We start from the raw sequence: 14,202 nt of genomic DNA, 5'->3' as shown, positions 1-14,202 counted from the left end.
GGCGGTGGGAACTTTCCGTGTCAAGGCAAACTCTTGCAACGCTTTCCACAAGCTGAATGGAAAGATTGTCCTTGTCCAGGTACGACTCAATGCTCCCCTTGGTCCTTCGTCCCGAGGGAGGGTGGGCTCATCGTACACCTTGTACACCGCGTACCTATCGTACCTGTCTGGGCTACCTGGTCATGATGACCTTTTTACATGCTGTTCGAATGACGTCCAGGCTCAGGCCCGAGGGCTGACAGGCTTTGGAAATTGACCGGACTCGCTGGCCAAGCTAAATTAACCAGATCAGCGCTTACCTAAGATCGGAATCTTGACATATCTTAATTGAATAAGTGAAGGGAATCGAACAAAATGGGTTCACAATTGGGTCGAATTAGATCAAACTTGAATCAATAATCCATGTATGATTTATAACGTATTCTAAAAAAGACTCTCCAATTCACCCACAGTCAATGTCGCGTGTTGTGTTCCACGCCATGATTCACGCGAATTTCGTTGACTAGACGCTCGGTCGTCCTGGTTGGTGTGCCATTCCTCACCGACCATGGTTCGAGTCACTGGGTTCTTCTTACTCATCATAGCCTGAAGGGGTTTCGACCCAGCCGGCCCTGTCCGTCCAGCTCTAGTGCCATGAGCAGGCCTGAGCGTAGCTCGATGATGAACTCTTTATTAATAACATAAAAAAATCGGTATTATCATTCTCAGTCATGACCATGATGACGAGCTGAGTAACCCGATCCATTACCCCTGGCCTGATTACTTTTCAACGATTGATCCCTCTGACAGTTTGGAGCGTGTGGTGTGTATGTATGAGTGTGTGCGCGCCCTAATTGCGCCCCATCGATTACATAAACACGACTCCATCTTCTTCATCCATCGCGGGCCCCCCCTCCCACAGACATGGATGGCGACATGGATCATGTGTGGATGTGAGGATCCACGTTGTACACATTCAATGAGCATAAACATCATTCTCGATCGTCGGTCGGGGTGGGGCTCGCCGCGCCTGGCCGCTTTCTCAGCTTGTTGAGCGCCAGTTTTCGGAGCGCCGACTAAGCAACGATAATTGATGTTCAAATTTAAACATGGGGTCCCTTTGGGAAAAGATGAGGAGGGGTGTAGGGTATGCCGTGGGAGCTGACTTGAGGCCCCGGATTATGGCTTGGTCCAATTATGAAGCATAAAAGAACGCCTCCCTTTCATGGCTGAATGCTCGATCGCGTTTTCATCTGTCAAGAACATGTCACGCAAAAAAAATGCGAACGACCGATCCAATTACTTCCAGCGAATTTTCGGTCATAAAAAGGGACGAATAAAATAAGTGGCTCCGACTTTGGGAAATGGCCAGGGAAAAAAGAAGCACGGTTGTGTCCATCAAAGGCTTACCTGGCCCCGAGAACAGTGTTTCTGTTATGCACGATTAGAAGAGAAATTGTTTGACCGCAACCACGAGAATCTAGCGCTGTGGTGGCCAGTACTGGCCAGGACTGGCCGAATTACTCTCTTGATGATCTTGCTCTTCTTTCCGATGAATCTGAATGAATCCTACCTACTTTAATGAATTTTTCTTTGGCTTGTTATCTTTCCAGAGGGCTTGGAGCATTTCTGCCAACCGCAAGGATGGAACCTCAGCTCGGAGAAGCTCGAGCCCAAGTTTTTCATCTCCGTCCTTACCGATATCCACGGCCGGCGGCAACATTTCGCCGTACTCTCATTCAGCGAAGCCGTGTCGAAAGAGGACTTGGAGGCCAACAAGCGCGTTCAAGGCACCACGGCCGACGAGGTGGACGAGGACGAGATCGACACCGCCCATAGTATGGCGTCCATGCGGTCGCGGAACAGTCGGTCCACCTCGTTGCCGCGACATATGGTGCCCGGGGTGTCACTGCCCGCCATGACTCATGATAGTCTACTCTTTGCTCCCAAGTGCCTGATGCTCACCTCCCGTTACGACTATCCCGAGTTGTTCCGAAACATTTTGGGCGTGATCTACACCGCCTACAGTGAGTGCCTGGTGGGCGTAGGCGGTGAGCGGATCCGTCTGGAGACATTGATCGGCAACCTGTTAGGCTCGGTGTACGTCCCGCCTCCGGGCGGGCCTCAAGTGCGATTCAGTCTCGGTGCCATGGACAAACTCACGCTCCAACCCACCCTGTATAACAGCGTACCGTCCACGGGCGTGAAAGTGGCCATGCTGTTCAAGCAATTGGGCATCCGAAATGTGCTCACTCTGTTCTCGGCCACGCTCACCGAGCTCAAGATCTTGTTCTATTCTCAATCGTTCAATCGTCTGACCGATGCTTGCACGGCCCTGGTCGCGCTGATCTACCCGTTCAAGTACTCGCACGTGTTTATCCCTGTGCTGCCCACGTCGTTGCTCGAGGTCCTGAACACGCCCACGCCGTTCATTATCGGCGTGAACTCGATCCACGAGCGAGACATCTGCGATCTTTTGGACGTGGTCACGGTGGACCTTGACGGTGGGGCCATCACCATCCCCGAAAACATGACAATCTATCCCGTGCCTCAGCCGTGGCTGAGTCGTACCCTGCAGGAACTGGGGGCGGTGCTCAATCCGGAACTGGCCGTGGCTGACAACGCCTTCCCCCAAACCACGTCTGTTTCCAATCGGAAGCCTCTCGTGTCTTTGGACAAGGAACTCCGTGCAGTGCTTCTCCGGCTGATGGTCCAACTTATGGAGGGCTATCGCTCCTGTCTGACGCTGGTGAGGATTCATCCGAATCCATTCATATCGTTTCACAAAGCTGCCTTTCTCGGGCTTCGAGATGTGTGCGAGTCCGCATTTATGAAACGCTTACTCGACTGCATGTTCTTCCACACATTCATTAGTGAGCGAGGGCCCCCTTGGAGGAACTGTGATATCTTTGACGAGTTCTATAGTAACTTTGGCGAGCAGATGCTGCTGGAGAAGGAGGACCCGAGCAGGGCTCTCACACACATTAAGGTTCTCGCCGAGGAGCTGTTTCGAAGCGAGAACCCCTTGACCACGCTCCATCAGTCTTTCTCTCAAAAAGTGCCTCAACCCGCGGACGGAGCCATGTCTCGAGTGCATCAGCCCGTGTTTCCATCCCTGGATGCCAACGATATCGAGGAACTCGTTCAACGGGGTCTCGACAAATACTGCACCGAGTAAGTGGCCTCAGGTTTTGATTGGTTTTGATTCGCTTTGAATGCGTCCATAAATTCATGCCATTGACATCTTGTCATTCGTTGCGTTACAGGTTGGCCAGTTCTCCGCCCTTGCCCCCGACTGAAAGGCTCGTGCCCATGGGTCAGCAGATCTCGGGCGCTGGGACGCACACTCTGGTTCCGAATTCGGCAAGACGATTGGGCGTGTTGAGAAATTGCATCTCGTCGATCTTTGAGAACAAGATCTCCGAGGCCAAGAAGACTCTGCCCGCCGTGATTAGTGCCTTGAAAACCAAACAAGCCCGCCTAGTGCTTTGTGAAGAGCTCTCAGCTCATGCCCTGGGCAATCAAGTGCTTCTCGAGCATCAACAGTTCGACATGATTGTTCGACTCATGAACGAAGCCCTCCAAGACGACTCGGATCTCGATCTCCATGGGATTGCCGCCGCTCTCCTACCTCTGTCCGCCATTTTCGGACGCAAGCTCTCTAACCATGGCGTGGTTCAATATGCGTACACGCTCATCCAGGACCACGCCGTGTGGCACAACCAGCAATTCTGGGAGGCTGCCTTCTACAACGACGTACAAAAGGAAATCAAAAATCTATATCTTTACGTTGAGGATCAAAATTCCAACTCCATCGGGGATGGAACTTCTAGTCAGGAGGGGGGGTTACGTGAGAATCGGGACTCCATGTCCGGCTCGAGTGGCTTGTCCTTGGAGAAACACGTGGGCCCAAGTGCGCGAGAAGTCCGCAAATCCACCTTCCTTCAGCCCATTGAGAAATCTGTCCTCGAATTGGCCGCTCACCAATTGAAGTGCGCCGAGGATCTCGCCCAAGAGGTCCGCTCCACTCGAATCCAAAGGGAGGAGCAGGCCGTGTTCACCATCGCCTGCGGCTACATCGACAGTCTGATCTACCTCAACTGTCCGTTGGCCATGGCCGGAAACCGTGAAGGGCGTCGGATTCGCGACGAATTCGAGAACGCCTCCAATTCCGTGTCCAACTCGATGGCTGAGTCCGACTCGGTGGACGCCGAGTCCGGGTTCGAAGACCAGGAGATTTCGGACAATGGCCAATCCGTGATCAAGAATGTTCAACGCTTCATCGACAAGGTATGCTCTGAGAGCAACTTGACCGAGGGTCACATGAGATCCCTCCATCACCTCATCCCCAATAACGTGGCAATGCATTTCGAGCAATTGGAGTCGGTGGCCACACAAGCCAAGCGATTGCCGCCCATACAGAAACCAAAAATCAACACTCCGTCACTCTTGCCTGGCGAGGATCTGATCATCGATCAAGGTCTGCGGGTGTATCTCCTCCCGGATGGCCGTGAAGACACCACCGTGAGCGAGCTCAAGTTCCTGCCAGCCGAGGGTGCCCTTTTCCTTACCAGTTACCGGGTGATCTTCAAGGGCTCGCCCATTGATCCATTCGCGGCCGAGCACACCATCACGAGATTCTTTCCAGTGACCACATTGAGTCGGGAGAAACGATTCTCCATCAACGAGTACCTGTCTGAGATCGAGCAGCAGCTCAAAGAGGGCATTCAGTTACGGTCCACGACGTTCCAGATGATCAGGGCGGCCTTTGATGAAGAGGTGACCATGGAGGAGGTGGAAAACTTTCGGCGAGCCTTGATCCGCGTTCAATATCCAGAGGACATTTTCCATTTCTTCGCTTTTCGAGGCATCGCCAACCTCATGGCCGGGTCTCGTCAAAAGGAGAAAAACGCCAAGTACCATACCATTCGAGGATTTGCGTCCAAAACGCTGAAGAATGTCACCAAAGTCACGGGTTACCAGAACAAGAAGCGCAAATCCAGCAAGTATCTCATCCCCAACGTGATGCCCACCCAAGGGAGACTCTCTCTCCCCGAGATCAACCAAGATGGTGGGCGAGGATTCCGAGAGGAAGACGAGTTTTCGGAATTTAGTGATATCTCCACCCCTCACCTGCCGCCCCATCCCCTGTCCTCGGGTGGAAGTCTCAAAGCCGTGGAGAAACTGAACGAGAGAAGCTATTTCAAGGATTGGATCCGGATCGGACTGATTTCCCCCGAGTACAACCTCACGGCCAATCCGAAGGTCCACCACCATGCCACGGAATCCTTCCGCGTATCCATCGTGAACAACGGCTACCAATTGGCCCAAAGTTATCCGGCCCTTCTCTTGGTGCCTGCTCGAATCTCCGACGATTCGCTACGTCGCTACGCCCGATGTCACAAGCAGAGTCGATTCCCCGTGATCACTTGGCGACACCCGAACAATCACGCCCTATTGTTGAGGGGCGGGGGTTACTATGCTCGAGGAGTGATGGGTATGATCCGACGGCATCACCATGATGGGTCCTCGTCAAGTCAGGCGGAGAACGGATACTACGATGCCGAGCTCTACATCCAAACCATCGTGTCCACGACTCCTCGAGCAGTGCTCCGTCCAAATTCCGCTTGGAACATGACTGGATCGGAGTTGTCCTTGAACGTATTGGTGGGAGCGGGCTCCGGATCGGCATCTTCGGAATACCCCTCGCCCCACAATTACCCGACCCTCACGCCCAACATGAGCCGGAAGTACAATCCTCTGAGCAAGGCCATGGACGCTGTGAGTAATACCCTGACCAGAGGTACAGCTCCGCCCAAATTTGGCAAGACTTCCATGGGCAATCTCAAAGGGAGTCGTCATCACGGATCTCAGAGCTCGTTGGTGGCCGGAACGCCCCAATTGCGATTGAATCATCGGGAGGGCGAGCACTCGCACGATGTCGGGCACGTGTTTCAACAGGCCTCGCTCTACGTGTTTATGGACAAGAGCCAGATCAAAGGTTCCAAATTGGACGTCCAGCCTAAAACTGAATTTATTCCTGTGGAATATCCGGAGCCTCGGCGCATTCGAGCCTCGTTCAAGAAGCTCATGCGAGCGTGCGTGCCCTCAGCCGTGTCTAGCCAACCCGATCAGAGCTTTCTGAAGCAGATCGAGGGGTCGGAGTGGCTGAACTTGCTCCAAACCTTGATGCAGATCGCGGGAGCTGTCATTGACCTACTGGACATCCAAGGCGCCTCTGTGATGGTGTGTCTGGAAGATGGTTGGGACATCACGGCTCAGGTGATGAGCATCGCCAAGTTGTGCTTGGACCCATACTACCGCACGATCGAGGGATTTCGCGTGCTCGTCGAGCAGGAATGGCTGGCCCATGGACATCGCTTCAGCAATCGGAGCAACCTGACCAATCCGAATCAAGACTCCGGCTTCACGCCCATCTTCCTTCAGTTCCTGGACGTGGTCCATCAAATTCACCGCCAGTTCCCGTTATCCTTCGAGTTCAACCAGTTCTACATTCGCTTCCTGGCCTACCACTACGTGTCGTGTCGATTCCGCACGTTTCTCCTCGACAACGAATTCTATCGAAGTCAAGTGGGTCTCATGGCTCAAGAGGACCGATCCGGGTCGTTTCCCAGGCCTTACCGCAACGTAGATTCCCACAGTTCCGACGACGACATGACCTTCCCGAGTTCGGGCAAGTCCAATGGCGGCCCTCCATTGCCCTCGGGGCATTATGGCGTCAACGTGTTCGACTACATCGAGATCCAGGCCTCCAAATCGTGCACCTTCCAGAACTTCTTCTACGCCAAAGAACTCTCCTCGGAAGTGCTCCGTCCGTTCTCGCACGTGTCAGATCTGGCTATTTGGGACTACTTCACTCGCGAAGAGCTCCGACATGGGCCTGCCTACGACTTGGAGTTGTATAACCGTGACATCCAGCAAGAGTCCGAATACCATGGCTCCGATTCGATCGCCTCGTCGGCCCAAGTCGATCGAGAGCCCATTGTGTGCGGCTACGATTGCTTCCGAAAGGTCCAAGTGGACGTGTTCACGGACGTGCTCAACCAGATCCACGAGCTAGAATCCCAATTGGGCAATCTCAACAACCGCTGGAAGCTGCATTGGGATAGTCTGGAAGTGCCTCCGCCTCTCGTGCCTCGTCATCGCTCGGTCGTCACGCCCCTGGAGGCCACACCTACCACCGCATCCAAGCACTATGGGCGAACCATGCACAAGCGGTCAACCATGGAGCTCATCCTGAAGAGTATCGGAGCCAATACATCGGCCACGGCCGCCAACGAGGCGAGCAAGAACCAAGCGCAAACTCACCGCCTCGAAAAGCACAACTTCTCCACGCCCACCTATTGTGAGGTGTGCAACAGTTTATTGTGGGGTCCAGTTCGCACCGGGTTGAAATGTGCGGACTGCGGGTTCAGTTGCCACGACAAGTGCCAGGATAATGCCGTGAGGGCGTGCACCAAGCTCACGCGCGATTCCACCACGGATAACTTTGATCGATTGCTTCGCGAATCCGAGAGTAGCTCCAACTCGCGCTCCGGGGGCGTCTTGAGTGGCGGGGCCGGGGGCGTGTCGGATGCGTTTGCCTTCGATTATGGCCGCCAGTCCGTGTCGGATGAGGGCAGTCAGATCATCTGCCAAGGATACCTGCACAAGCAAGCCAATTTCCGGATCAAAGGCTGGAAGCAGCGCTGGTTCGTCCTGGACTCGACCAAGCACCAGCTTCGATATTACGACACCCGCGAGGACTTTCAATGTCGAGATAAGATTGATTTGTCAGAAATTACCCGTATCACCGAGAGCTCCTCACCGCCTGGAGCGCCCAAGAAGGACGACTCGTTGTTCTTCGATTTGCACACTGTCAAGCGGACGTATTGTTTTTATGCCGACACCCGGCAAGCCACCCAAGAGTGGATCCACAAGATCCAGAGCTGTCTCACCACGTAGGAAAGCAGAAAGACACGCAAGAATTGCACATCGGCAGGCACACGGTCCAACGCGCTCTCTCATCCTTTTTCGCATCTCTCTTTGTCTCTCTACATATACTGTCATTATTAATGTCTTATTATTATTATAATTGTCTGGTTCTGTCTAGGCTATCACGAGTTACTATATCTTAATGATTGATCCATAGAGAAAAATAACTCTGTCAACTCCATGAGTGCACTTATTTTACATTGGTAATCTTCCCCCCAAAACCACTAGAGAAGAACACGGGAACACCGCAAGAACTCTAAGAAGAATCATTCGAAGGCGAGAGGCCATGATGTCCGACATCCTCTTCGCACCCAAACAAATAAGCAACACATACAAAAGACAAGAATTGTTAGCGCTTCAAAATCAAAGGAAAATATATTGATTTCTCATCTGCTGTACACAAAAGACAAGAATTGTTAGCGCTTCAAAATCAAAGGAAAATATATTGATTTCTCATAATTGAAATTCCGACTGTTCTGGTTTTCTGTATGAAGGGAAGGCCATCCATCATTTAAACTTGGCCAACTGTCTCGACTGTCTGAAGGATTTTCAATCAAGTTTGCTTTGTCATCCAAAAGTCGTTATAACAATGCTGAAGATGAAAGGAGGCGAGACAATCATACTTTTCAACCATCAATAATGTGTAAAAAACTAGAGCTAGGAAAAGAAGTGAAAAGTCTAAAACCCAGGTGATTACATTTTTTGGACAAATTGCCTAACACCTCGTTTTTTTGGCATTTTTCATGGCACAGTTCATCTTTTTTGTTATTGTTGCAATGGTTTTGACTTGAAAAAAAAACCAAGAAATATGATTGTAAATATGAGCAACCCTTTTCATGAGATTACAAATAGTGTACATTATTCATTGTTTTTTACTTCTAATGCAATATGCTACCAAAGATTAGAAATAAAAAATGGCGCGAATGTCGAAAGAAAGACATGACTGAGATTGATAGCTATTATCAATCTGCAATTTTAAATAACTAGTGACCAAATGATCCCAAAAACGGTCACAAGAAACGCCAAAAATAGTTGTTTCCCCCAAAATGCAATCCAGATTATTTGACCTAAATATGACGAAAGCATATGTAAGATCCTAGGCTTTAGCACGGACTTCTAGAGATATGGACTGCAAACGGAAGCAAAAATGTCCTACCTCCTAAACCGCTCATCTTATTCCAAATAAGCACTTCTACATACGTCAATAAGATCTACGTTTCTTATTTTATTACTTTAAATAATTCGACAAGTGGCTCAGAGTGGCTATGACCAAGAGCAGGCTGATTTGCCGGGAAGCTCGTTCGCAGTCCATATTTCTAGAAGTCCGTGGCTTTAGGTATTACGTTTTTTTCCCTAGGTCTAGTTGGAATGGAAAAACACCTTCAATTACTTGCATTGGTTTATTAAAGCACATTTTTTTTTTTTTGCGAAAGGGTTGTTTCGACCACCACTTCATGGATATAGGGTCACATTCCTCCATCAAAGACCTCTGGATAACACAGTCGTCTATTATGATTTATCCTTATTTAGAGGACGCGAATTCACTCAATGGGCTATATTGGTTCAGGTTATGAAGCATCATACGTACTTCTCCGAGCTGATGAGTGAGTACAAATATTTCTGCACCATCGGTGCGCATGAACAACATTTGAGGGCTTACGCTGGCCTTTATGTAGGACCCACCTTGGCGCCTGCTTTAGTTCGAGATGTTTTCGGTGAATTCCGGGGCGAGGATCTTGGCGACTTGTTCGGGGTCCGGGATCCGAATTCCTTCTTTCTCAATTGACTCAAATTAGTGAGCCAATTCGTCTTCTTAGGTGGGGTGCACACGGGCTTCAACATCAGCTTCGAGGCATCCTTGACGGAATTGGGCAGATTCGCCGTTATGGAAGAATTCAGGGGGGTAAACTGCAATTTCCGGGGCGATCGACGACTGTCCTGGCCCACATTATTACATTGCATCTTTCTTGGGGAGCACGGCAACTTGGCCAAGGGACTAACAACACACGAGGGGCTTTTCTTTGTAGATGGAGGCGGACTGGGCGGTTCGAATTTGAGGCGTTTACTCCGGACATTCTCTTTGGTGGCAACTCGTTTGCGAGCAGGACTGCCTTGGAGGAAGTCTTTGATATTAACCGAGGGTGATCCAGACCCGCTCGATTTTGACACACCCGAATTAGTGTTCACAGCCCTGAGAACCGTCGATTTAGGGAAGAACACGGGATGCGGAGTTACCCACGTCCCATGCGACAAGACTGTCTTCTGGCGTGTATCAAACCGCACAATGCGACTCATTTCGGCCGAAGCCTGACCGCACGTCTCGTTTTCATGCTCAGGATGCCACTCCCACAGACGATGTTCCATATCATCGGCACAGGTGGCCAATTTCCAACCCGATTGACACCAGTCAACGCACGTGACCTCGGCATTGTGACCGGTGAGACAAGCCGAAGGCTCGATAGTGACCCACGGGTGTTGGGGATCAGAAGGGGCGGGCCATGCCTTGGGCAAAGCCTCCGTGTTCCAAATGACGGCACAACGATTCTTGGAGCCGCTGACGAGATATTGGCCCTCGGGACTCAAAGCCAATTTGACGTAGAACGAGCTACAATCACTGCCGATGAAAGCTCGCTCCGGCAGGGATTGTTGCGTGTGCAAGTTATATTGATACACGGAGCGGTCCATGCAAGCCGCATATAAATGCGGGCTTCCCGGATTGAGGGCCAAGGCCGTGAAGCCTTGATGGCTGGAATGACCCGGATGACGGAATTGACATTGGGGCAAGGGGTCGCCGCGATACGCGGAATAGGCTCGACGCAGATCCCAGACCTTGATGAGCCCGTCATTATCGGCGCACGAAATGAGCGTATGAGCATCCTGATACTTAATCGCCGTGATGGAACTACTACCAAACTCATTATTCCGTGGAAGTCGCGCACCGCTCGTTCCGCTTTTGGCCCGAGCTATTCGGTCACCGCATCGCGGGTTCTTGTGGGCAAACCTGATTCGATTGACTAAATGCGTGGGAGGCGATTCTCGGCGATCCCAAACATGGATGGCGCTATCCCGCGAGCCCGTGGCAAACACCTGATCACTGCCCGGCTCAAATTCAACGGTCTTGACCGTACGAAGATGGCCCAGAAACTCGCGCTCTTCCCGCCCCACCCCGTCCGGCCCCAAAATCCACGTCTTGGCCTTCAAATCGCCCGACACGGTCACCCAAACGTCGGCCCGGTGGGCGGCCCAGCTCAGGTCCAAGATGGCATTCCGATGGCAACGCTGGGACAGCCCGGGGCGGGCCAAAGGCCGGGCCGACGTGTCGATGCGGTTCAGACAGCCCTCTTCATTGGCCGTCATCAGGATGTGCTGGAAGCCCGGGATGGGACAGAACTTCATGGCGTAGGTGGGCGCGTCGGAGTCCAGCCCATCGGGTCCGGGCGGGCTGGGCGTATCGAATCGATCGACGGGACGACTTCGCAGGGCGCCCAACCAAAGTTGATCGGACGCCAACCGTTGACGGAAGCCCAAGGCCCGCTGGGTCAAGTACGACCATCCGGGTTGGGTGTGGCGGGTGCCCACCTCAAAATCAGGCACCGGGACCGGGACGTCCATGGTGAGATGGTCAAACCTCGAATCTGGGGTGTACGCGATAGGAGGGGGCGTGTGAAGGCGGATATAGCGGCGACTCCTGAGTGGCACTGCGTGGACCTTCCCGCCACAATGAAGGGGCCAAAACGTCTAAAATCAGCAGAAAGACCTTAACAACAAACGAGGTTGGGTGACTACAAGGGTCAAGGGTGACGCGCTTCTGGCGCAGGATCAAAAGGATCAAAAGGATCAGAGGATGGCTGTGGAACATGATGATATGATCCAGGTTGAGGACAGAACGTCCGAGCTGTGCACCGAGTTCGGGGATGAGCTGTTACCATCTACGCAACCTTTATTTCAGATAGTCATTTCAGGGCTTGAATAACTCAGCCAGCCAATTAATTACAGCCTATTTCATTTTTCATGGCTCACCGCTAGCTTTTCGTAACATGTCTGGTTCAATTAAAAGTCGATAACCTAAAACCAAGTCATTGTGATAAGAAATGTGGGCAATTGTACCGGCCCTTACTTATTAAAAATCGGATGTCGGCTACTGATGGGAATTCCCAAACTATCAAGCAGTGCAAATTACCAATCTAAGCTGTTCGCAATTTCAGCTGTACCAATTTCAAACCAAACACCAATCTATTCAAAGACAAGGGTTGCAGAGGACCTACAACTGGTGACGCACTTAAAGCGCCTTTACTTACTTCATGATATTTCATGAGTGGCTCTTGGTAAAGGGGAAATGATGTAAGCTGAAATTGATTCTCTGTGATACCTAAAAAGGTACTCTGTTGAGCTGGATTCATGTTGATTGTGAAGAATTTGGGGTCATACTGTTGACAATTATCGGTTTAATTTCGGGTTCAACTTTTGTGGACCAGAAGGTCATGATTATCAGGGTTTCTATCTTTGCACAAGCTGTGTCTAGTTAGTAGTGTTGTAACAAAACATATCAATTATGGAATCTGTCGTTTACAGCGCCTTTTTGTCGATTATTTGTTATGATAGTCCAGCTCATGAGAATTTAAAAAAAAAAAACCGAAATCATCGTACCAATGGTTTCAAGAAGAAAAAGACACATATTTTGGCCACAAACAGTTGAGGTCATATATAGCTTAACCAATACACTGCCATTTTAACAAAGCATTACTATTTATGTTTTAAGTACGTTCTCTTTTGTGTAAGTTGTACGTAAATGGAATGTTTGCCTGACCTAACAAATTGGTTGTCACCTTGAATTGAGATAATTTTGTCCAAAACTATATTTTCGATATTTAGTCACTCACAGTAACAAAGCATTGTTTGAGAGCTAAATAAGCATACATTATTGAATTATTGGGACTACAGAACAAAAAGTGGAACGTCGTTGTTTATTTGGAAATACTGAATCCTCCTATGACGAATCTCGATTGATTCTATTGGATTTCTTCCTAAAGATGGCTGTATAAAGTGCATGTCTTTTATGGCTGACTTGATTCATATGAGCATCATAGCCATCTTATTTAATAAGATTAACAAAAAACTTTGGTTTCCAAAACAACAGAGGATCATGTCTTGTTGAAACAGACAGGAACAGGAATCCAGGAGTCACTCAACCCTCATTCTCCTCATTCTCCGCCATCCCTTGTTCTCTCCTCACCAGAGAGTTCTCACATTTTTTTTTGGTGCGGACTTCCTTACCGCTACCGGGATTGGAATCCCAGCAGTTCAAGACAAAAAGATTATTCATTTTACTTGACTTTTATTTATATATATTATTTGATCGACCAACGAATTAGAATTGGCTGATCTGGCTAATCCTTGAATATAAGGTTGATCCGGAATTTTAGTCAAAAACTTGTCCAAGTCTGACTTAAATCCTGCTACTGGATTAACGCCTACATAAGCCCTACGAATATTAGAGCATTGCCTTGGATGGAGATGTGCTCATTGAGACGTGCTTCCCGTTGCCAAAAGGACACAAATTCCATGATAACAATAGTTGCCGGTTGATTAGGACCTTTGAGCAGTATATTCACTGCTTGATTCAGATTGATCGGAAATAAAGTTTTATAAACTTTATCTTGAGACACTTCCTTTGCAATTCAGATGAGAACGACAATGGTGCACCTTAAATGAATGTAAAGTTGAGTAACTGACCACTTATTATGTGCTACTGATAAACCTGATTTGATTATGAATTGCCAAAATTATTGACTGAAACTGAATAGCTGGAAGACTAGTGTCTCTGAATCAGATATTATAGATACAGCCCACTCCCATTCTTAAGCTATATCCAGACCAATAGATATTTGTTTCGTTTCATTGCCAATGAATAATTGAAATTATGGGTCATAAAAATGCAATTGAAGACCTTATTTCTTGAATTGAACATTGTTCTGAATGAACGATGAGGAATGTTATTCAACACCGCTTACATATTATCTCATGGTAATATTTTGCCACACTGTCACGCCAAATGGGGCCCATCAACAAATGGTCAGGTTGATTTCTTGTCCTAAAGTCTTGGCTGGCCAAATTGGAGAGTAAAAGTCAAGACGATTTTTGGCCAAAGCTTTAAATATCTCATCAAGTTTAAATACCATAGTAAAGTGAGTTCTAACGTGAAAAAAGACCATAAGGAAGGTCTTAACC

General features: G+C 49.5%; 2 protein-coding genes across 2 annotated transcripts; one reads left to right on the top strand and one right to left on the bottom strand.

Annotated features, from left to right (window-relative positions):
- Positions 1–8,364, top strand: LOC131892729 (myotubularin-related protein 13-like; the record flags this gene model as incomplete). Its single annotated transcript, XM_059242561.1, is given in 3 exon segments — positions 1–79; positions 1,593–3,153; positions 3,246–8,364. Coding segments are annotated over 3 exon segments (6,339 nt in total), but the record flags the coding sequence as incomplete, so codon positions are not given.
- A 1,150-nt stretch (positions 8,365–9,514) lies between these two features.
- Positions 9,515–11,844, bottom strand: LOC131893300 (protein lethal(2)denticleless-like). The gene has a single exon (XM_059243291.1). The coding sequence runs from the start codon at positions 11,584–11,586 to the stop codon at positions 9,643–9,645; it is 1,944 nt and encodes a 647-aa protein (XP_059099274.1). The 5' UTR covers positions 11,587–11,844; the 3' UTR covers positions 9,515–9,642.
- Positions 11,845–14,202: the final 2,358 nt, after the last annotated feature.

This window comes from Tigriopus californicus, chromosome 2 (assembly GCF_007210705.1).
Source record: "Tigriopus californicus strain San Diego chromosome 2, Tcal_SD_v2.1, whole genome shotgun sequence".
In the NCBI taxonomy this organism is placed as follows: Eukaryota; Metazoa; Arthropoda; class Copepoda; order Harpacticoida; family Harpacticidae; genus Tigriopus; species Tigriopus californicus.
Note: the sequence above shows the minus strand (reverse complement) of the source record. Positions and strands in the feature narration are given on the sequence as shown.